This window comes from Vulpes vulpes, chromosome 1, assembly GCF_048418805.1.
Source record: "Vulpes vulpes isolate BD-2025 chromosome 1, VulVul3, whole genome shotgun sequence".
In the NCBI taxonomy this organism is placed as follows: domain Eukaryota; kingdom Metazoa; phylum Chordata; class Mammalia; order Carnivora; family Canidae; genus Vulpes; species Vulpes vulpes.
The window spans coordinates 59629377-59651854 of record NC_132780.1 but is presented as its reverse complement, the minus strand read 5'-3'; the positions used below and the strand labels follow the sequence as shown (position 1 = coordinate 59651854).

General features: G+C 42.7%; 1 protein-coding gene and 1 long non-coding RNA gene across 3 annotated transcripts in view; one reads left to right on the top strand and one right to left on the bottom strand.

The window, feature by feature from the left end:
- Positions 1-2799, bottom strand: part of LOC112930921 (uncharacterized) — a 53101-nt gene extending 50302 nt beyond the window's left edge. For both annotated transcript variants that reach the window (XR_012002846.1, XR_012002845.1), the window contains exon 1: positions 2668-2799. This is a non-coding gene — a long non-coding RNA (uncharacterized lncRNA). The remainder of the gene's footprint in view (positions 1-2667) is intronic.
- On the top strand, positions 2477-21172 carry SMPDL3A (sphingomyelin phosphodiesterase acid like 3A). The gene is made up of 8 exons (XM_072765105.1): positions 2477-2983; positions 9486-9699; positions 10779-10923; positions 15360-15456; positions 16218-16387; positions 16829-17009; positions 18517-18641; positions 20545-21172. Exons 1-8 carry the CDS (start codon positions 2872-2874, stop codon positions 20860-20862), a joined length of 1362 nt encoding a protein of 453 aa, XP_072621206.1. The 5' UTR covers positions 2477-2871; the 3' UTR covers positions 20863-21172.
- The last annotated feature ends 1306 nt before the right edge of the window (positions 21173-22478 follow it).

The following is a 22478-nucleotide window of genomic DNA, read 5'->3' as shown; positions in this document are numbered from 1 at the left end:
ACCCTTTGATGACACATGCGACAACAGAAGGCCTTAAAGCCTTTCTCACAGGAGAGAAAACGGGTTATGAGAATGTGGGGTTTTTATAAGAAGGTGATCTAGAGGGCACCCCTGTGGCTCAGCAGTTTAGCGCCGCCTTCAGCCTAGGGTCTGATCCTGGGGGCCGGGGATCGAGTCCCACATTGGGCTCCCTGCATGGAGCCTACTTCTTCCTCTGCCTGTGTCTCTGCCTCTCTCTCTCTCCCTCTCTGTGTCTCTCATGAATAAATAAATAAAATCTTAAAGAAGGTGATCCAGCTAAGCATGCAAGTGTCTTCTAGGATTAGCCAAGTAGGACAGGGCAAGAGTGTGCGCTTGGGAGCCATTTTAAAGCAACAACGAACTTAGGAAATCTTTTTCTTCTGGGAAGGAAAATAGGGTAAATATTTTTCAGGAAAAAAATATGCCATATTCATTTTGATTAGCCAGGTGATTTCAGTAAATTTCTATAAATTCATTGAAGGCCCAATTAACTTACAGAAAGAAGCATGAGGAAACTTACTTCCACTTACAAAATTCACCATCATGATACTATTATCCGACTATTGGATTACTTTAGTTACTATAATGAAAAGTAGGAAAAGCTAAAGTACAGCTGTGGGATTTAACATATGAATACAATTATTACTGAATGCCAACAAAGATTTTCTAAGATGACCATCCCTAAAAGTACAGTCAACACCCCCCTACACTTTTTTTTCAGTAGGATCCACACCCTGAGTGGAGCCCAAAATAAGGGCTTGAACTCATAACCCTGAGATCAAGAGCCAATATTAAACCAACTGAGCCACCCAGGCACCCCATGCTTTTGTCTTTAAAAGCATGAAACACAACATTGAGAGTGTTTGCTCTGAATTGCTCAGACAGCCTTCGTCTTTGCTTCTGTTGGAAGACTGATTTCTCTTGGTGATTCCAGCCTATGCTCCAGTAGAAACACGGACTCTGGACTCTCTGTCCTTAAAGATACAAGGCCAAGGACCGGGATTCAGTAGCTTTGGCTCATTATAATTAGGCCAAATAACATCCTGTGGGCATTTATTTGCATAACAACTGTCTCATGGAGTAAAGAACGGGGCGGGTTTTGGGTGGCCTCAAAGAGAAACAAAATTCCAATTACAAAGATCAAGAGCTGCAATGGTGGACCAAATGCATTTTTCTGGGAAGGCAATTAATGAATATCTTTGCTTCCTAATAGTTTACAGGGTAGTTGCCAATCATTTTTCTTCAAGCAGTATTCTGGCTCATGTAGTAATCAGCCAATGTCCTAAGTTTTCTGGGTTGCCCTTTTTGTTTTTAATATAGTTCATAGAACAGGGAATATTACCAAGCCTACAGGCAATTTGACCAACAGGCCTTGGAAAAACGTTTGTGAAATCCCAAGGCCTACAAACTTGAGTAAAGGCTGTCTTGTGAAATCCACAGTTGGATGATGAGTAAGCCGTGGCCCCCCCACTGTCACATGTGCTTTCCCTCACAACAAATGACTCCTCCACCTGGGACATGGGGGCCTAGAAGTTCATGTCCAAGCTTAAGGGGAAAACCCAAAATGCTGGGGCACTTAGCTTTGCACTTCTAATAGAGGAGGTATAAAGGAAAACAAAAGAAAACAGGGAGTAGAAGGGAGAATGATGTTTCTACCCTTTGTCTTTTATAGGATTTCAAGCACTGCTTAGGATTCAACACGTGCGTGTGGTATTTTATTCCTAGGTTCTGAAGAACTGCTTCACAATCAATTCACTTCCAGTAAAACTTATTGAAATAGGTTGGGGGGGGGGTGGACCGAAAATTGCTATTTTTACACATTAAAAAATCCTTTTCCCATCTTTGAAAACGTTTGGGCTAGAAACACACAAGTCATTCTGCTGTCCTTAAAGTCATTCTCTCTCATCTGTTGACCATTTTTTCCCCCTGTCCCTTCTCCTCCATACCTTTGAGGTGGCTGGCCTGAGAAATTCCATAGACCATCCTGCCACCCCTGGGAAGCATTTTGCTTCTTGAAGGGCTCTCTGAGTGACCCTAAAACTGAGGCAGGCCCTAATTACGCTGGCAGCACATGAAACAAAACGGAAGCACCTTGATTCCCATTCATTGCAAAGCCCCTTTCATGTGGCCCATTAATTAAACCACACGGGATATAATATAAGGTTTCCTGGGCTGGGAAACAAATACATTTTATAGCATCTTTTATGAGGCCAGTCATTCCGCAGGGTATTTTCCTCTCCGGAGGAATTCCACGTCCTGCAAATTGAAGCTGTGTGCCGGTGACCTTCAGGAGGCCAGCATCCTCCTCAATGGCCAAAGAAGGAACCAAGAACCCGAGGCGGGCTGGGGGATCTCGGCCCCACTGTCGGGCCAAGTACCTTTAAAGATTCCTCAGAAGAGGAAGATCAAGCGGCTCTATTTCTGCTTCTCGGGCATCTCGGGGCCCAGACGCTGTCAACGAGCAACCAAGCAAAAGGCCTGGAACCTGGAGTCCCTGAGCCGAGCTCTCCAACGTGAGCATCACTGCAGCGTCACCTGGAGGGCTTTTTAAGAAAACACACCTTGCTGGGCCCTTAGCCCCGCCACCCCGCACCCGGAGTTTCCGACGGACTTGGCCCGGGGTGGGGCCCGGGAACCGTCACTCACTGCGATTCCCGGGGGCGCGGTCGCGGGACCTGCGGCCGGGGGGAGGGCCCCCCGCTGGGGTTTGCCCAGGCGCCTTCCCCCGAGGCCCGTCGCCCGCCCGACGCATAAGAGGCCGGTGGTGGCCGCGGCGGCCGAAGGTCCAGGAGCCCCGCGGCCCGGGGCGAGCGCACCTGCTGCCCCCGCCTCCCCGCCGCGGCGCTCCGGATGGCGCTGCTCGGCGCGCTCGTCTGCTGCCTGGTGGCCGCGGGGCTAGGCCGGCCCGGGCTCGGGATGCCGCTGGCGCCCGCCGGAGGCCCGAGCCCCGCCCCGACGGCCGGTGAGTCCCGGGGGCCGCGGGGGGAGCCGTGCGCGCCCCGGGAGGACGCAGCCCCAGGGAGACCGGGGGGACCGGGGGGACCGGGGAGACCGGGGGGACCGAGGGGACCGGGGGGCGCGGGGAGACCGAGGAGACCGGGGGGACCGAGGGGCGCGGGGAGACCGGGGGACCGGGGAGACCGGGGGGACCGAGGGGACCGGGGGGCGTGGGGGGACCGAGGGGACCGGGGAGACCAGGGGGACCGAGGGGACCGGGGGGCGCGGGGGGACCGAAGGGTGCGGGGGGCGCGGGGGGCGCGGGGAGACCGGGGAGACCGGGGGGGACCGAGGGGACCGGGGGGCGCGGGGGGACCGAGGGGACCGGGGAGACCGGGGGGAGCGGGGGGCGCGGGGGGGCGCAGGGAGACCGGGGGTGCGGGGGGGTGCGGGGGGCACGGAGGGACCGGAGGGTGCAGGAGGCGCGGGGAGACCGGGGGACCGGGGAGCGCAGGGAGACCGGGGAGACCGGGGAGACAGGGGAGACCAGGGACACGGGGAGGAGCGGGGGGATAGGGGAGACAGGGAGACCGGGTGGACCGAGGGGCGCGGGGGGCGCAGGGAGACCGGGGGCACGGGGTGCTGGGGACAGGGGGACGGGGGGGGCGCGGGGGGCACGGGGAGACCGGGGAGACCGGGGAGACCGGGGGCGCAGGGAGACCAGGGACACGGGGAGGAGGGGGGGGGACAGGGGAGACAGGGAGCGCAGGGAGACCGGGGAGACCGGGGGGACCGGTGGGCGCGGGCGACGGGGGTGCACGGGGAGACCCGGGGCGCGGGGAGATCGGGGGGTGCGGGGTGTTGGGGACCGGGGCCGCGGGGAGACCGGAGGGCACCGGGGACGGGGGAGCACGGGGGCACGGGGCGCGGGTGCAGGAGTGCAGAGGGATGCGGGGGGGGGGGGGGGGGGGCGGGAGTCCGGGGGGATGGAGGGAGGTACCCCCGCCGGCGGGGGCGCGGGGCACGGCTTGGGGGCGCGGGGCACGGCTTGGGTGTGCGGGGTCACGGGGCGTCGGGAGGGCGCAGGGGCCCGGGGGCGCAGGGCACGGGGTGCGGGGGGACCGGAGGGACCAGGGGCCGGGGGGATGGGGAGGTGCCCCGCGGGCGGGGGCGAGGCCGGGCGCTGCTGCCGGGCCGCGCTCTCCGCCTGTCTGTCTACGGGGAAACCGAGCGGGCGGCGGGGCGCTGCGCCCTCACCGAGCCTGGGGAACCCGCGAGGTTCCTGGTCCCCACCGGGATGCACAGCTCAGCGGGACCGGGGTGTCCTCTGTCCCCGTTACCTGGATGCCCCTGGGTTCCCCGGGAGTGGGACCAACTTTATTCATTCTTTTATTATTATTTTTGTTAATTTTAAGATTTTATTTATTCATTCATGAGAGACACAGAGAAAGGCAGACACATAGGCAGAGGGAGAAGCAGGCTCCGTGTGGGGGGCCCGATGGGGACTCGATCCCGGGACCCCAGGGTCACTTCCCGGCCCCGCTGCGCCACCGCGGCTCCCAACTTGATTCATTCTTGACCCTCGAATGCAGTACCTGTTGCAGCAGCGGCTGCCAAGCTGGGATGGGCCCAGAGCATGGGCATCACCTGAAGTGGTTAGGAGTGCGGGTTTCCAGGCCACCCCACACCTATGGAATAGGAAACTCTGAGAATTGGGGTCCCACAACCTGCCTCACGAATTTCCCATTGTAGGATGTCTTTTGAGCCTTCAGTTTCAAAGATGAAGGTACCCCCACCTCCCTGACTCCCTGGGAAAAGAATTGCTTTGTTAATTAGCGGGGCTAGGGGGGTGGGGGAGGGTTTTGGTAGGTGGAGGTCTGTTTTGTGGTTGGGGCATAGCTGTCCCCAAAACACCGGTGCTTGGTGCCTAGACCCTCTCCTCTCCGTCGCTCTCGCTCTCTCACCCGCCTTTGGAAATGCTCTGAGAAAAGAACCTCCTCTTTGTCTGAGAGCCAAGTTCTCATGACTCAGCTGTCAGGCAGTTGAAAGCAAGAACTGTGAATCTGGTTTCCCAACTGTCAGTCATAACAAGAAGTTGTCCCCAAATACGTGTGTATGCTGCTTTCTGCTTTTAGTAAAGCTAGTGGTGTTTTTAGGATTTTGAGATAAAATGTCCCAGGGTGCCTGGGACCACCCAATGGCAAATTTGCTGTTTGGTTTTAAGGCTCTGATGGCAGAAGGCCTCGATGACAACTTTCTGGTGTCTAGGAGATCTTCACTTACAGTTCCCTGTTTTGATAGGGAGGCAGAGTCACTTAGGGAGGGGGCAGGGGTGGGGTGACCCGGTTTGAAGACCTGCCGAAGTGTTGATTCAGCACTTTCATTGGATATATTATTTTATTTGTTTTCCACTCAATGTGACATTCTCTCTCCTCCTGACTCCATCCTAAATTGCTTCCTTTACAACACCCACCACGAAAGGCCTCTGCTCACTTGGGGTAGGTGTTTGTGTGTGTATGTGTGTGTGTGTGTGTGTAAATTCCCCGCCCTGTCAAGTCCCAGGGCTCAGAGGACAACTCAGAGAGACCTTACCTGGGTGTCTGTCTCCAACTCTTCAGAATTAGTACAGCAGGGCCTGCACAAGTATTTGGTAGGGACTGACATTATAAGCAAGCAAACAAAAATACCTGTTGGAAACAATAACCATGTGTCCAAACATCTAAATTATGGTTTATTAGGTTCTTTAGGATAATTATAATGTCTTTAGGTAAATTATAAGTTTTGGGGGGATAATGTTGAGCATTTATCTAGATATGTTGACAGCTGCATATGCACATACATTTGCGGAAATCTTGTTTAAGATTATCTGCAGAACAAGACAGAAATCATTGTGTAGTAAAAAGAGCTTTGGACTGAGAACCAGGGAATCTATAGCAGAGTGTGGGCCACAGGCCAGGTCTTTGGCCTTAGACACACACACACACACACACACACACACATGCATGCACAGCACTTTATATATAATTTCACTAGAGGTGGGAGGTGAGGCCTCAAGAGGTTCATTATTCATAAATCCCAGGTTAAGAACCTGTCAGAGCTCCTTTTAGTTTCTATTTAAAGACTTCCTTCAGTGCATCTAAATAATTACCCCTCACTTATCTGTATCTGGCAATGCAATATAGTGGAAAGAACGCTAGACTGGAAGTCTGGACAGACTGGAAGTCTGGACAGACTGGTTCTAGTTCAGCTTTCATTGCGGAGTCACCAAGTGACCTTGAGGAAACCCTGAAATCCTCCTGTGCCTAACTGAAAAATGTTTATTGAGGACCCGACCCACTCTAGGTCAGAAATATTCTAAGATGCTCAGGATATATAAATCTAGGTACTAGAGGTGTGTTCTTGATATGTTCCTAGCTTGGGTTTCTACAATTTTAATATATTTATTCTCTCATGCTCCTTAGTTGTCACGGTACCTCACGTAGGTGTTGTCATCTATTTTACATGAGGCAAGTGAGACGGAAGGACGCTTAAGGGTGAACACACACACAGAGGCAAGCGGTGCAGGGTTAAGAGCAGCGTGGAGTGTGGGGTTATATCTCCTGAATCCCTATCTTGACTCTCTTGGGATTGGCACATGTGACTTGGACTTAATCTCTGTATGCTGCAATTCCTTGCCCGTAAAATGAAAACCATGATGAGTTAATGCAGGTAAAGCATGAAAAAAAAAAAAAAAGAAAAAGTAAAAAGAAAAAACCAGTACTAAGCTAACAGTAAGTACTTGATACATTTTAACTGTTGCTTGGAAATGAAGAGGTTCAATCTCAATTTCAAGCTTGGGGTCAAAATAACTATAACTAGCATCGAGTTTACTAAATGCCTGGTTTCTTTTAAGAGCTTTTCTTCTACTAAGTCACTTAACCCTCATACAAAACGCAGTCATAGTCTTCCCATTTTGCAGATGAAACAAGACAAGATCACACAGATTAGTAAGCGGAGCTTGGGTGGATTGATTGATTGATTTAAAATCAGAGAGAGAAGTGGGGAGGAGCAGAGGGAGAGGGAGAGAGAGAGAGTCCTAAGCAGACTTGGCCCTGAGGGTGGGGCCCTACATGGGCTGGATCCCATGATCCTGAGATCACGACCTGAGCTGAGACCAACCCACTGCACCACTGAGGCGCCCCTGCATTTAAAGTCGTGGTCATCTCACTCCAGAGTCCCCACTCTTAACTGCAACACTGTACTGTTCTGTGTGCAGTTTATTATAATCTAACATTCTACAAGTGGTTAAAAATGCATGTTTACATAAAAGAAGATGTACTATATATTTTTATGCCAAGAAGGACAGCCTCCAGGTTGATTCCGAGCTATTTGCCGACCCCGCTCTGTGCGTTGGCTAACGTATGTCCATGCTAAAAATACAAGTTGGAATATTCTCTGCACTAAAGAATAAAATAAATCTGGGCAGCCCGAGTGGCTCAGCGGTTTAGCACCACCTTCAGCCCAGGGCGTGATCCTGGAGCCCTGGGATCGAGTCCCACATGGGACTCCCTGCAGGGAGCCTGCTTCTCCCTCTGCCTGTGTCTCTGCTTCTCTGTGTGTGTCTCTCATGAATAAACTAATAAAATCTATAAAAAAAAGTAAAATAAATCCCTCTTGGCAAATGTTTTCAAATGGGGATGGAATACCAGGTAATCAATTGTAAAGACTAGTTTAGGTCTATTTGCTTCTGGATCTTTTGTCTTCCACTTCTTGGCTATGAAGTTCAATATGTTATAAACTTATAACAATGTTATGGAGAAAAAACAGCCCAAATGTAACTTCCCTTTTGTACCTTAACAAATGAACAGTTTTCAGTGTTCTGCTGTATTATCCAGCTTTGGGTTCTCTTCAGGTGTTTGCTCACATACACACTCAGCTTTTATCAGCTTTGTCCAGAGAGATAAAAGTTCGCATTCTTCTTGTCTGCTCCACGGTCCTAGGGTAGCACCTGCTGCTATGTCACTTCTGACGTGTTTCTGATAAAAGTTAGTCATGATCAGAGTGAGCTCAAAATTCAAAGTGTGAAAAAGCCTCAATATGAAACTAATTTATTAGTTGTATATGAGAAGGCAGCCAAGTGGTAAGACAGTCCACGTAAATTCGCTGTAAGCAAACTGGAGGACCTTCCAAAATGGGGTTCAGATTTTGACCCTGCCATTTATTAGCTGTGTCTTCCTGAGCAAATTTCTTAATCGACCCAGCATTCACTTCTCACCTCGAAAATGTGAACAAAGATTCTTACTTCAAGTGAGTAGTTTTGAGAATGAACTGAACATAGTATATTTAGTTTCCTTATTATAACGCCTGGCACAAATGCTTAATGAAGAGAGGTACTACTATGATTATTAGTACTGGTATTTCCTTCAATTAGAGAATCCTGTCCGGGCTATGACATGGGCTCTGGGTTTCTACCCATGGTTTCATCCTCTTTAGCAAATGCTTTCCTTCCTATTATTAACATTTGATACAAGTGTGCACTAGATGTTCCTATATTTAGTACCTTTTAAGAGCTTCTGGAAATCCTTCTTTTGGCTTAAAGCTAGTAGTTAAAGATTTATATATATATTTTTTCCACTAATGTTGACAGGCGAGGGTTTTCAAGTCAAGAGGAGTGAGATTTAGCCCCTGGTCACTGTGGAACCCTCACAGACCACATCATGTTTCCACAGGAAGAACATACATAAATTCTGAAACTCTAAATTCTGCAAGGAAGGAACTAGGCTATTAAGACACAATATAATTTTTTTTTTTTTTAGGAGTTCTCTTTTTTTTTTTTTTTAATTTTTATTTATTTATGATAGTCACAGAGAGAGAGAGAGGCAGAGACATAGGCAGAGGGAGAAGCAGGCTCCATGCACCGGGAGCCTGATGTGGGATTCGATCCCGGGTCTCCAGGATCGCGCCCTGGGCCAAAGGCAAGCGCCAAACCGCTGCGCCACCCAGGGATCCCGACACAATATAATTTTATCAGTGATCTCTCAGAAGGATATCTCCCCATATTTCATGACACAACTGAGTGTTTGTTGCGTAGTCTTTGTTAGGTAGTCATGCCATTCCTAAGCTCATCAGTTCTGATACGTGTAAGTAACACATTTTAGTAAATTCTTCCTACTATCTTCAGAATCCTCACCTTCTGACAGGGAGGCATTGTATTTCCCTTCAGGGCAAATGAAATTTCAGTTACTAAGGCTTTCCTCCATCACAGGGAGGACTGTCTCTAGTCTGACTGTAAATACTTGTATGGACATTCCTAAAGGAGAGTAGATTTAACACCATTTCTTTACTTTTTTTTCTAATAATAATTTATTTTTTATTGGTGTTCAATTTGCCAACATACAGAATAATACCAGTGCTCATCCCGTCAAGTGCCCCCCTCAGTGCCCGTCACCCATTCACCCCCACCCCCCGCCCTCCTCCCCTTCCACCACCCCTAGTTCGTTTCCCAGAGTTAGGAGTCTTTAAACACCATTTCTTTTCTATTCCAACAGGACAGTTTTGGCATGTGACTGACCTGCACTTAGACCCTACTTACCACATCACAGATGACCACACAAAAGTGTGCGCATCATCTAAAGGCGCAAATGCCTCCAATCCCGGCCCTTTTGGAGATGTTCTGTGTGATTCTCCATATGACCTTATTTTGTCAGCATTTGATTTTATTAAAAATTCGGGACAAGAAGCATCTTTCATGATATGGACAGGGTAAGTGATTATATACACACTCTTAGTTTCTCAATGCTTATCTCCAGTGTCCTCAGCTTCATTAGAATGCTGAATTCCTATGAAGATTAATTAGGTTTTAAGTTAAGAATTATTGGGGTTTTAGAAATGCTATGTCATATTAATCATTAGATTACTAGAAATAAGGAAGATTTTAGAGGTCTCAGAATTTTTATTTTATTTTATTTTTCTAATATAGACTCTAGGAAAATGTTGATGTTAGCTATGAGGTGACTCCATGCCTAGGTCAGTGTTTTGAGGTGTTTATTAATGTGATAATAGGTCTTGATCAAATAATTAAAGCAAAAAGCTACAAAGGGAGTTGACCTGTGATAGTAATTTTATAAACATCATCTGTCATTACAGAGTGACGAGGTCTATATTTCCTGTGCCTGCAGTAATGACCGTGATGCTATTTAGCCAATTTATACATTATAACTCATTTAGTCTTCACAATTGATGCTATTATTATTATTCCCATTTTACAGATGAACAAATGAAGGCTGAGCATCTAAGTAACTTGTTCAAGTGCACACAGCTAGTGAATGGCAAAGCTGGGACTTGACTCTAGGCCTGTTACCTGTGGAATCTGTGCTTTTAATTACAAAAATATTTGCCTCTCGTAAATCTTCAGTCAAGCAGTGTGATAGGGCTTGTGTTTGTATTCATATTACACAAATTTTTAAAAATAGGATTCTGGGTGGGAGAAAGGTAAATGAAGAGTATATCAACTCAACAATCATCTGTTGTTTTGTTGTGGAAGTGTGCATGATAATATGGCAAGTCATCATGCACAAGTCTAGTGACTTTTTATAGAAATTGGTTTTGTTCTCAGGGCACTTGGGTAGCTCTGTTGGTTAAGTGGCCGTACTCTTGGGGTCAGGATCTCAGGGTCCTGGGATGGAGCCCGATGTGGGGCTCCATCTTGAGGATTTGCTCTCATCCTCTCCCTCTGCCCTTCCCTGCCCCACTTGTGCTCTCTCTCTCTCTCTGAAATAGACATCTTTAAGAAAAATGGTTTAGAAATTGATTTTGTCCCTATGATTCTGTCTCCTTTTCAGGGACAGCCCACCTCATGTTCCAGTGCATGAACTCTCAACAGAGAAAGTCATAAATGTGATTGCTAACATGACAGCCACCATCCAGAATCTCTTTCCGAATGGCCAGGTTTTCCCTGCGCTGGGTAATCATGACTATTGGCCACAGGTAAATTTTTTTTTAAACATTTTATTTATTTATTCATAGAGACACAGAGAGAGAGAGAGAGAGAGGCAGAGACACAGGAAGAGGGAGAAGCAGGCTCCATGCAGGGAGCCCGATGTGGGACTCGATCCCGGGTCTCCAGGATCACGCCCTGGGCTGGAGGCGGCACTAAACCCGCTGAGCCACCTGGGCTGCCCGGCCACAGGTAAATTTGATTTCAACTTCCACAAGTGTTTAAAGGATTTTTCCCATCAGGAACTGTCAAAATTAGGACAATAAGTGGCTGATGGTGGGGCCTGGTAGTGGGGCTCATGGAGGTAGAGTGTGCTCTTAACAACTATAGAAGAAGGTAAGACAAGTGCTCTGAGGACATTAAAGTGACTTTTACTAACCCATAACAAATTACGTGTATTGTGAGTTTTGGAAGCAAATTGCCTAGTTTATGGATTATTGATTCCTGTTTTCCTTCATAATCTTCCTCAATTTCTACTTTCTTTTAAATAATTTTGTCATTCATTCACATTTCTGTGGTAAGGTGAGCAAGTAAGTTTAATATTGAGAAATGTTTACATCTAGCAGGTTTTCTATCGGGTGTACAAAGTTCTCCATGCTCTGATCCATGCTAGATTATGATGAACAACAAAAACATAGCAAACTCTCCTAAGAACCAAAGAGGGAGGTTCCTATTCAAGTCTAGTTTATCTAATTAAGATGTAATTCAAGACAGAAATCGTGTTCAGAATATTTCATGCCTGATGAGCTCAGGTCTCAACCTGTTAGAGGGGCTGTTTGTTACGTAGCCTGTACGTAACAATTGGATTCCGGTGCTGGCTACGGGGTCCTGTCTTAGTGGTGTAGAATCTTAGACTTGTACCAATTCAAGAGATCTCTGAGGTTGCTTAGCAGTTCAGGGCTTGGCAAACTTTGACCTGTGGTCCACATTTGGCCTGCCCCTTGTTTTTGTGAATAAAATCTTATTGGAACACAGCCATGGCTATGCTTTCTGTATTGCTGATTTTGCACTAGATCAGCAGAGTAGAAATGTGGCAACAGAGACTGTATGGCCTGTGAAATATTTATTATTTGGCCCTTTATGAAGAGTTTACTGAGCCTTGGTCTAGATCAACTCTTCGTTTTATAGATGAGAAAACTGAGGCCCAGAAATGTCACATTGCTTGTTCACGTGCTCACAGTCGCTTAGTGGTGGAGCACATGTCCTGGATCTTTTGTGCTCAGTTAGACTGACATCCTTTCATACATCCCTTGTTCTTGCCAGGTTAACATACTCAGCATTCCTGAACACAGTATTTACTTTCATGCCTCTTTTTGTCTAGTTTTATCTTCTTTTAGAATACTTTTTTCCATCTCATGTCAAAAGAACACTTACTGAGGGTTTCGATCACCTAAATTTTGAAAATTTGTCTTCTAGGATGAGCTTAAGTTTCAAGTACCTTCTTGGCACTGGCCTCCAGGCTTGAGATGAACAATATATTAGTCTTTGGGAGTCACCCTCTAAGCTAGTGGTCAACCTTGTTATTGTTGAGATATTAGGCCACACTGGGCAGAGGCTTGGGGATGAACAATCTCTAGAAGCCAGAGGCTGCCTACATTGCCCTTCTTTTTTTTAAAGACTTATTTATTTATTTTTTAGAGAGAGCTTGATGGGGGAGGGGCAGAGGGAGAGAGAGAACTTAAAACAGCCTCCTGGCTGAGGGTGGAGCCCAGCGTGGGGCTGGATCACAGGATCCCGAGGTCAGGACTCGAGGTGAAACCAAGAGTCTGCCTCCTAACCCATTGAGCCACCCAAATGCCCCAGGCACCTTATTTTTATCTGCTTTAGGAGACAAGGCAGATTGGCACAGGGGAGAACACATGAGATTTAGAGTCGTATTCACTAGAATGCAAACCCCCATCCTGCTCTGCTCCTAATAGCTTGACCAACTTGGATAATTCACTTAATGTCCTTGACCCATAAGTTGTACATTTGTAAATAGGATCAATAATACCTACCCTGGAAAGTTTTTGTGAGAATTAGTGATATTACGTGAAAAGGGCATGGTTTCCTACCTGGCACATACTAGGTCCTCAGTAAGTGGAGTGGCAGCTATTACAGCAATAAGCAGTGACATGGGATACACTTTTCCCAACTCCTTTGAGGATTTGTTTTATTTTACTTTTCTTTCTGTCTTCTTTTTGTGAAGCCAAATCTTAAAATAATTCAAAGATATAGATAATATCCAAATTCTAAAATATATCCTATGACATGTCCTGCTAGGGTATTTGAGCAGCCTCTATACCTTACAGAGTTAATTTTTTTTTCTCTTCCTAGCTTATGACTTTATATCTGAAAATCTTTCTACCATTCTACTTCCATCCTTCCCTCCCACCCCCAGTTTTGGAAATATCAAATGTAATGTGAAAGCCCCATGACAAATTCTCCTACAGACTGATGGTTGAGATTGAATTCTAGTGAACGTTAGTAACAAATACATTAGTAACAAATCAAGCAGATAATTTGACAAGTATTATTTCTCCATTATAATCTCGTAAACATGCACATAAACATAGTTACATAAACATACATACACAGATGCATGTCCCCACCCATTACATCAGAAGTAGATATTAGTGTGGGCAGCCTGGGGATTCTTTTCAGTCGCCACCCAAGGAAGCAGTCTGGGCCAGGGTCCTCATTTACTCCTACGCTGGCAAGGCTGGTGCCACCAAACTTATGGGTGAGTCACTTCTCATTATACCTCATTTCTCGGCCGTGCTCATGTCACAGCCAGAGAGGACTGAGATGATGGCATGGTCCAACAGATAATTAGACATAGGAGTGATGGTGGAAAAACCTGGGATTTAGACCAAGCTCTGGAACTGCCCAGCTGTCCCTGGATGAATCATCTAACTTCTCTGGTGCTCATATTTCTCATATCTAAAATTGAGAAAAGAGTCCAGAGTAATTTTATATAATTTTAAGATTATACATGACCACACTGGTATGTTGCCATGGCTAACATAAATGGCCAACACTTTTAGGTTTTTGATGATGATGACGGTGACCCATTTTTAATCAGAATTCAGATTGGCTTATAAGTCATTGTATGGTTTCAGACAGATGCCTCTGATATATGACACAATTTGAAAATATACTTAAGATAGTTCTAGTTAGAACAAGTTATTTGATTATTATATTCCCTGAATGTACTTCTATTTTCATCATGTATTAGGGATATATATTAGGAACTAATGCGACTTGGGTGTCATCTTGAAAAATAACTAAGCATTTTAGCTGATGCTGACAGGAAAACTTCTTTAAGAGATAGGTCTATATCACTAATATACAGAAGAATATGAGGAAGAGTAAAGAAAATGGCTTCAGTTTATTCATATAATTTTTTTAAAACAAAAATAGGGATGATTACTTAATTTCACAAATCATTTGTGGATTCTTATTGAGTATGTACTTTCTTAAAGCTTTGGGTTTTTTTTTTTCCTTCCTTAAAGCTTATGTCTCCATAAAGATTCTTTATTATAATATGATAAAACAGGGCACACCTGGGTGGCTCAGCAGTTAAGCGTTTGCCTTCGGCTCAGGGCGTGATCCTGGGATCCGGGATCCGGGATCGAGTCCCCACATCAGGGAGCCTGCTTCTCCCTCTGCCTGTGTCTCTGCCTCTGGTTCTCTCTCTCTCTGTGTCTCTCATGCATAAAGAAATAAAATCTTAAAAATAATAATATGATAAAACAGGATGATAAAAAAATACTTTATGGTAATAAAAATGTTTTGGACACATATTGTTTAAGGAATCAAAACCTACTGATATTCTTCAAATCAAAAGCATGTGGTTGTAACTTTTCATTTAGAAGTTTTATACTAGTGTGAACATTTTAGGGGACTTTGGTTAATTCTAAAGTCCTGAAGTTTTCTCCATTCCCTCAGCGTGCTATACCAGGCCCTGCGTGTTCAGGCTCAAGCCTGCCTCTCTCTCTTTAATGAGCTCCCTCCCACATCCATCCTATATCCTGGCCAACCAGCACGGGAGCTTCTTTCTGTATACAGCACTGTGTGTGTTGGTGTCTGGGCCATTGCCTTTGCTCTGATGTCCTTTCTTGTTACCTTGAAATCATTATTCAAGGCCTGGTTAGCATACTCTCTTCACTTTCCCCCCTGACACCATAGGCCAGACGCAATTGTTCACACTTCTATCCTTCTAGAAGCTCTGGGGTAGTGCACCTTGCACATTTTCTTATAGGTGATTGATTACATATTTTTTTGTCTCCTTAAATTACAAATTCCTTAAAGATTAAAGTCCATCTAGTATTCATCCTTGCAATTCCAGATATCCAACCTAGTACTAAGTGTTCAAGTAATGTTTAAATTAGTTAATCCATGTGTCTTTAAAGTTTCAATGGTGGGTTATATTGTTTGTGGCCAGGATCAGCTGCCTGTAGTCACCAGCAGGGTGTACAATGCAGTAGCAGATCTCTGGGAACCCTGGCTAGATAAAGAAGCTCTCCATACCTTAAGGAAAGGTAAGTGAAAGATTTATTTGTCCTTATTTTGTCTCTATTTTTATTCATGTTGTTTAGACTAAGATCTTTAATGTTTGATTGGGTGGGTGTGTTCATTCGGGATGTGCCCAGTTTTTCTGGAGGCCCATAAGTCATGTTCAAAAGCTGAAGAGAGGCACAGATGGTGAGTGGACCCAGGGCAGAGAGCAGGTCCAAGGTCAGGTGCCAGCTCTGAAAGTACCGTTGCAGCAGACCCGGGGGGGTTCTTGTCACTGGCTCCCAGGTGTGAGTGGGGTTTGCCTTTAAGCCTCATCCTCATGGAGACTGTAGTAGCTCTGGATTATATAATATTTCTTCCAGGAGATCTCTGGAAAGGTCCAACTGCGTTCCCAGTCTCTGCATTTTATGTCTCGTGGTATCTCTCATCTTAACTCCCCAGACATGCAAAACTAGGAGTTAATGCATTAATATTTCTTTTCTGAAATTTGATACCTCATGGTTTAGTGCCAAAACAATCATTGTTTCATCTGGATATTGGATACAACTGTTGTTAGTTCGATGCGCGGAAGTGCCACCACTCAACGCGGCACTCAGTAGGTTTTCAGTAAGCATTAAACCTGATTCTTATTTAATGACAACCTATGTACATATGAACTAAATAATGAGAAATAAGTATGACCTTCCTGACTGGCTTGTAAATCATAATTAAGAATTTGTTTTCATAATCACTGTGAATCTGTGTGTGTGTTTTTCTAGAGTCTGTCTTACATTTGTTTTTATAGGTGGCTTTTATTCACAGAAAGTTTCACCTAATCTGAACCTTAGGATCATCAGTCTAAACACAAACTTGTACTATGGCCCAAATATCATGACGCTGAATAAGACCGACCCAGCAGATCAGTTTGAATGGCTAGAAAATACACTGAACACCTCTCAGCAAAATAATGAGAAGGTATCCCAGAGACCAAAATCAAGGGATAAACAGGGGCTAAATTTGTGTATTTATTAACTCAAATGGGGTTTGGTATTATTAATAAAAGTATTAAAATGGAAGACATTTTTGCATGAAACACCTTATGATCTAATCAACTCTACTGTGTTTTGCTTTGCTTTTAATGCTTTGAAGATTGATTGACATCTGTTTTTTTATTTAAAAAAAGATGTGACCAAGGTCACAGTTACCATATATCATCAACAGTGCAGTTTAAATGAGTTAAATGCAAAGATATTAATAGTTTTATAATTTCATCTGTTTTTGGTGATAGGAGGGGTGGTATATTTGCTTTCTAAATTTTAATCAGTATACTTTCAATCTTGGGTATCTAAATGCCATTTGGTTATGATAAATATGCAGAAAGATTCTCATCAGTCCTTGTTGTGTTTCTTTCTCCAGGTGTACATCATAGCACATATCCCAGTGGGGTATCTGCCCTATTCAGGTGGCACCATGGCAATGAGAGAATTCTATAATGAGAAATTGATAGAGATTTTTAGAAAATACAGCAATATCATTGCAGGACAATTTTATGGACACACTCACAGAGATAGCATTATGGTTCTTTCTGATACAAAAGGTAATATGTTGTTCTGTTTGCATCTCCCCAATCCAAGATGCTAGAGCAAAGCAGTGAATATCCAGTAATTTTTATGATCCAGCAAATTAAAAGTTTCACTAAATCAATCTGTCAGCACCAGATTTTTCTGAATTATCTTCTATGCTTGTGAGTCAAGGGTCTAATTCATATTTAGATCTGCAATTAAGTTTCTCCCTATTTGTTTCGCGGGGCCACCATCATCTGATAGCTGTCAACAAAAAAGGCTCTGAAACCCTCACCTCACTCAACTTTTCTTTTAGATCCTCAAGTTTAGAGGAATATTGCTGTTTGTTGTTTACCTCTTAGACTCAAGTTTCTTTTGATATGACTTATTTTACCTTTCGGAATTTGATTAGCAAAGCACAATTTACAACTGGTTTAAAATATAACAAGCACTCAATTTTAAGTGCTAATCAACATTGTCTCTACTCAGAATTAAAAGAAAAAATAGAAGTTCTAGCATCAAACAAATAGTGATTACTTATTTGTAAAGATGACTTCCTCACGAGGACAGAAAATTGGGAGTTAACGAAATAGGAGTTCTGATTTTTAGAGTAGCCAGCCTGGAAAAAAAAAATTTTTTTTTTCAGCAATTGGAGAGTATTTTCAAAATGCATTACTTCTTTCTTTCTTTCTTTCTTTCTTTCTTTCTTTCTTTCTTTCTTTTTTTCTTTCATTTATTTATGAATTTATTTATTTACTTGAGGAGGGAAAGAGATAGTGACAGAGATAGCAAGAGCCTGGAGGAGAGGGAGAAGCAGGCTCCCTGCTTTACCTCTTCCATCTACAATGAATAGGCTTGGTAAAAATGACATTTTTTCAGCATATGATAGCTGTTTTATTCAGAAATTTAGTTCTATGACATATATGTATAAAAACATGCTGACACTAATCAGATTCTTAGTATGTAATTGGCATATTGTTCTAGGTATGTGTACAGAACTAACTAGTTTTGTATTTGTGTATGTGTGTGTACTTGCAATAACTTGGATTTTGTTATTATTAATATTTTCAAATATTCCAAATATACTTAAAAGCAGAGAATAATAAAATAACCCCTGTATCATCATTTATATTTAACATCTATTAAGATTTTGCCACATTTGCTCTGTCCATTCATTTTTTTTTTATTTCTTTATTTTTCTCAAGCATTTGAAAATGAATCTCAAGCATTAGATCTGTTTTAGCCCTGCATGCTTCTGTGTGCATTGCTAAAATATATGGATAACTTACATAATTATAATATGATTGACTTACCTAACCAGATCAACGATAATTCTTTGGTATCCTCTGATACCAGATCATAATAAAAATTCTTCTAGTTTCTCAAAAGTGTCTCTTTATAGTTGTTTCAAGTCAAGATTCATCAAGGACCATGTCATTTGGCTGTTATGCCTGTTAACCTCTTAATCTCGAATTTGTTCATATTTTTAATAAAGTTAAGCTCAATTAAAAATATATGTTTATGTACGTATGTTTTGTCCAGGAAGTCCAATAAATTCTTTGTTTGTGGCTCCTGCTGTTACCCCAGTGAAGAGTGTTTTACAAAAACAGACCAACAATCCTGGCATCAGGCTGTTCCAGTATGATCCTCATGACTATAAATTACTGGTAAGTTGGCATAGTTTTAAAATTGACCCCATATTTATGCACGTCTTTGTAGTTTTCATTTGTTTAGTTGAATGTTTTCAGCTTAACTATGTAAGTTGTTTCTATATTGAAATCTCATGACGTCCTTCCTCTTTTTTATATTTGGCTTATCAGCACTTTCTAAGTATGGGTAAATGACGTCAGCCTTTGGGAGGTTGTTTCTGTTCATCTAAGGACTTCACATTTGTTTTGCACATTGGGAGGGCCTGATTTGTGGACTTGTATACATATGGAAACTTTTCACTAAGCTATATTTGTTCCAAATTATTCTTCTCTAGAACATAGCTGTGTAGATGATTGTAAACTCTGAAACCACACTCCCTCAAGAGTTGTTTTTGCTAACTTGTTTTGCTAAAACAACCTAGTTGTTTTACCTAACTTGCTGTTCCCAATCTATTCCTCTGTAAAACGAGGTTGAAGCGAAGTATTACTGACCTCACAGAGCTGCTGTGACGATTACATGAACAAATATATGTAAAGTACCTAGAAAAATGCTTGGCTTATAGTAAGCACTCAATAAATGTCAAAAAATTTTTTGTAAAGAAAGTAAAATTGAGCTGGATATTTATTTTTGAGACAAAAGTTCTCTGGAGCTTATATACGGCTCTACTTTAGATCAGTTTAACGTCAAAAGGCTGGGATTTTTGCTTATGAGTACTGCCCCTTTTAATTAATAAAGATTATATTAATATAATTTGAAAAGAATTTTTCAACTAAAGTCTCTATTGATGTAAATGCCTTTTTTTCTAGATAAATTTGATAGAGATAGCTTTCTTATTCTGCAGAGTGTGTTTTAATGAAGAAAGGGCAAGGGAAATCAGATTTATTCATAAACATTAAATTAAACGAAATAAAACAGTTGACTGAATTATTTTTACAACTATTAGTTCCCTATTTTTGGATCTGAATGTCAGATACACATATATATATACATATGTATTATATATGTGTATACATGTACATGTACTTGTGTTTGTGTGTATATATATATATATATATATATATATATATATATATAAGAAAAGATACCCTGACATAGCACTAAATTATTTTTAAAGATTTTTTTTTTTTTAATTCATGGAGGACAGAGAGAGAGAGGCAGAGACACAGGCAGAGGGAGAAGCAGGCTCCATGCAGGGAGCCTGACGTGGGACTCGATCCCGGGTCTCCAGGATCATGCCCTGGGCTGAAGGCAGCACCAAACTGCTGAGCCACCCAGGCTGCCCACTAAATTATTTTTAAAAGTGCAAAACAATACAGAATATAACTTCATTTTTTTGAAAGGACAAAAACATAGTAGGTATATATATTCTCAGTATTTATATTTGATTTGTACATGAAGTGTAGAACAACACACATACACGGGAGTGCTGATATATGTTCAGCAAGTTCCTCACTAAGGAAAAAGAACCACTTTCATTTATAGTGCCGATTTCCATGATACTCCCATCATGGCCAATTTTAAGCTGCCAAAGTGATGTCAATTAACTTTCAAGATTCCTGAAAATTTGGTAATGGGCTCTGTGAACTGATACAAGCTGCCTCCACACTACTGATTTATATGCAGCTATTAACAGTGGTTACTTCTGAGGTGTGTGAGTCGAAAGCTTTTTATTTTGTACATGTCTCCATATAGTTTAGATTGTTTTCTATTATGTTCTGCCATTATTTTTAATATGAAAAAAAGTAATATAGACTTTTCTGTCAAGACTTGTTTTTTAGCAAAACCAATACTCATTTTTATCTAAAATGACTACAACGTTAAATTAAGAGTGTCACATAAATCCTAATAAGGACTCTTCTTGCTGTGTGGTACGTTAGATGCCAAAGAATGAACCAAGCTTTGTTACTGTTTTTGATATAGGATATGTTGCAGTATTATTTGAACCTGACAGATGCAAATCTAAAGGGAGAATCCAATTGGGAGCTGGAATATGTGCTGACACAGACCTACAACATTGAAGATTTACAGCCAAAAAGTTTGTATGGACTAGCAAAACAATTTGCAACCCCGGGCAATGAGCAGTTTATGAAATACTACAAGTACTTCTTTGTGAGTTACGACAGCAGTGTAATTTGCGATGGGAAATGTAAGGCCTATCAAATTTGTGCAATTTTGAGTCTTGATCATATTTCCTACAAAGATTGCCTCAAACAACATTATATAAAACACCATCCTTAAAGTATTTCACAGTTTGTAGAAAATGCAGCATTGTTCTGTTTCTGAGATCAGTTTGTGTGAATTGTTACATAAATCTTTGTGAGTTAGAGCGGGCAAGCAAAATTCCTAGCTTGGCTTTCTTTTTTATAATCCTCAAATGTAGATATTTGTAACACTTTAAATCTTTACTACATCGAATATATTCAAACTGTGCCTTACTAGAATGATGTCTGGATGTGAATATCTGATCTTCCAGTTTATATGCCTAATTTATATTCTTGTACACTCTTGAAATTACCATTTATACAATAAAGCAAATGATTTCTCCTCAGGTGTGATGAATTATTTTAAAAAGGGAAATTTTCTTTTAATTCGCTCTTGTTAAAAGCTCATGTGTAAACTGAGGTTCAAACTGTTTAAATCTCATGTATAAACTGAGGCTAACATTGTTTCCAAGCACCAGCTGCTGTTGGAAAAACACCAACGTCTCATTGAGGCCATCTAGGGGCTTATGCAACACTATGGGACATGAGTTGCTGTCTTTGCTGTGTGAGTGAGGCGGAGTCCTCTCCACTTTAAGGAAGTCTCTTCTCTTTAAGGAAGAGAAGGTCACAAGTTGTGCCTATTGTAAGTGTAGTACTAGCTTAAGGCCTAGATCCTAGCCCAGTGCCTGGCACTTTTAGTAAATAATTGTTGAAATTAATTGAAAGATATGAATATTTCTCAACGAAATATGCCAAGACGCAGCAGTGGTGTTTTCTTTGTTACAATACTCCAAGAAGGATAAAAATGAGCCTTTATTTTGTGGGATTGTTTTTAGGGTTCTCCCAAGGTTGCTTGCCTCTCAGCAGCTTCTCTCAAGCTGTTGTTTGCTTCCCGGCTAAGTGGGAGACTTCAAGTAGAAAAGAGGAGGAGGAGACCCAGAGATTTAGGAAACTTCAATACTTTGGCTAACTGAAGAGGACAAGAATCAGCAATCTGAAGTCAATCAATAAGCTGAGTGAGACTCATTGTCCTGTGATTGGTTTCACTTCATGTAAGAAAAAGAAAAGTGACTTAAACATGTAAGAGCTCATCATAATGAAACTCAATTATTCTGATTTCCAAAGGGCTGAGAACACAAATATTGCAAAGTAAAAACATAACATCTAAGAGACTATTGCTATTCATTAGGGAAATATTTTCTTAATTTTTAGGTTTAAAAAATAAATGAGTATGGTTGTTGGAAGTGAGAATGTGAAAACAAAGCAAAAATTCATTGTTATAAAATAATCACATTATTTTGATATCATCCTGCCTTCAATTATATTCAAAGTTGATATTGTCAAAAGGCTACATTATATATTTATATATTTTTACATATAAAGAAGTTAAGGAAGGGCAGAAGTTTTAAGGAAACAGGTTTGTGCTATGTAAGAAAAAAATTTTAAATGGCAAGAACCAAAGATGGTGTGCACTGACTCACAATGAGTCCCCACACTGGAAGTGAACAAGCTTAGGCTTGCAGGATCATGGTGGAGGGAATTCCTGCATCTGCTGGGGTTTGGGGCAACGAACAAGCAGGGTCCTTTCTACATTATTCTACAGCTTAAAATTTTTAATCTCTGAAGCTGCTTGCTTCAGTTCATGATATCTAA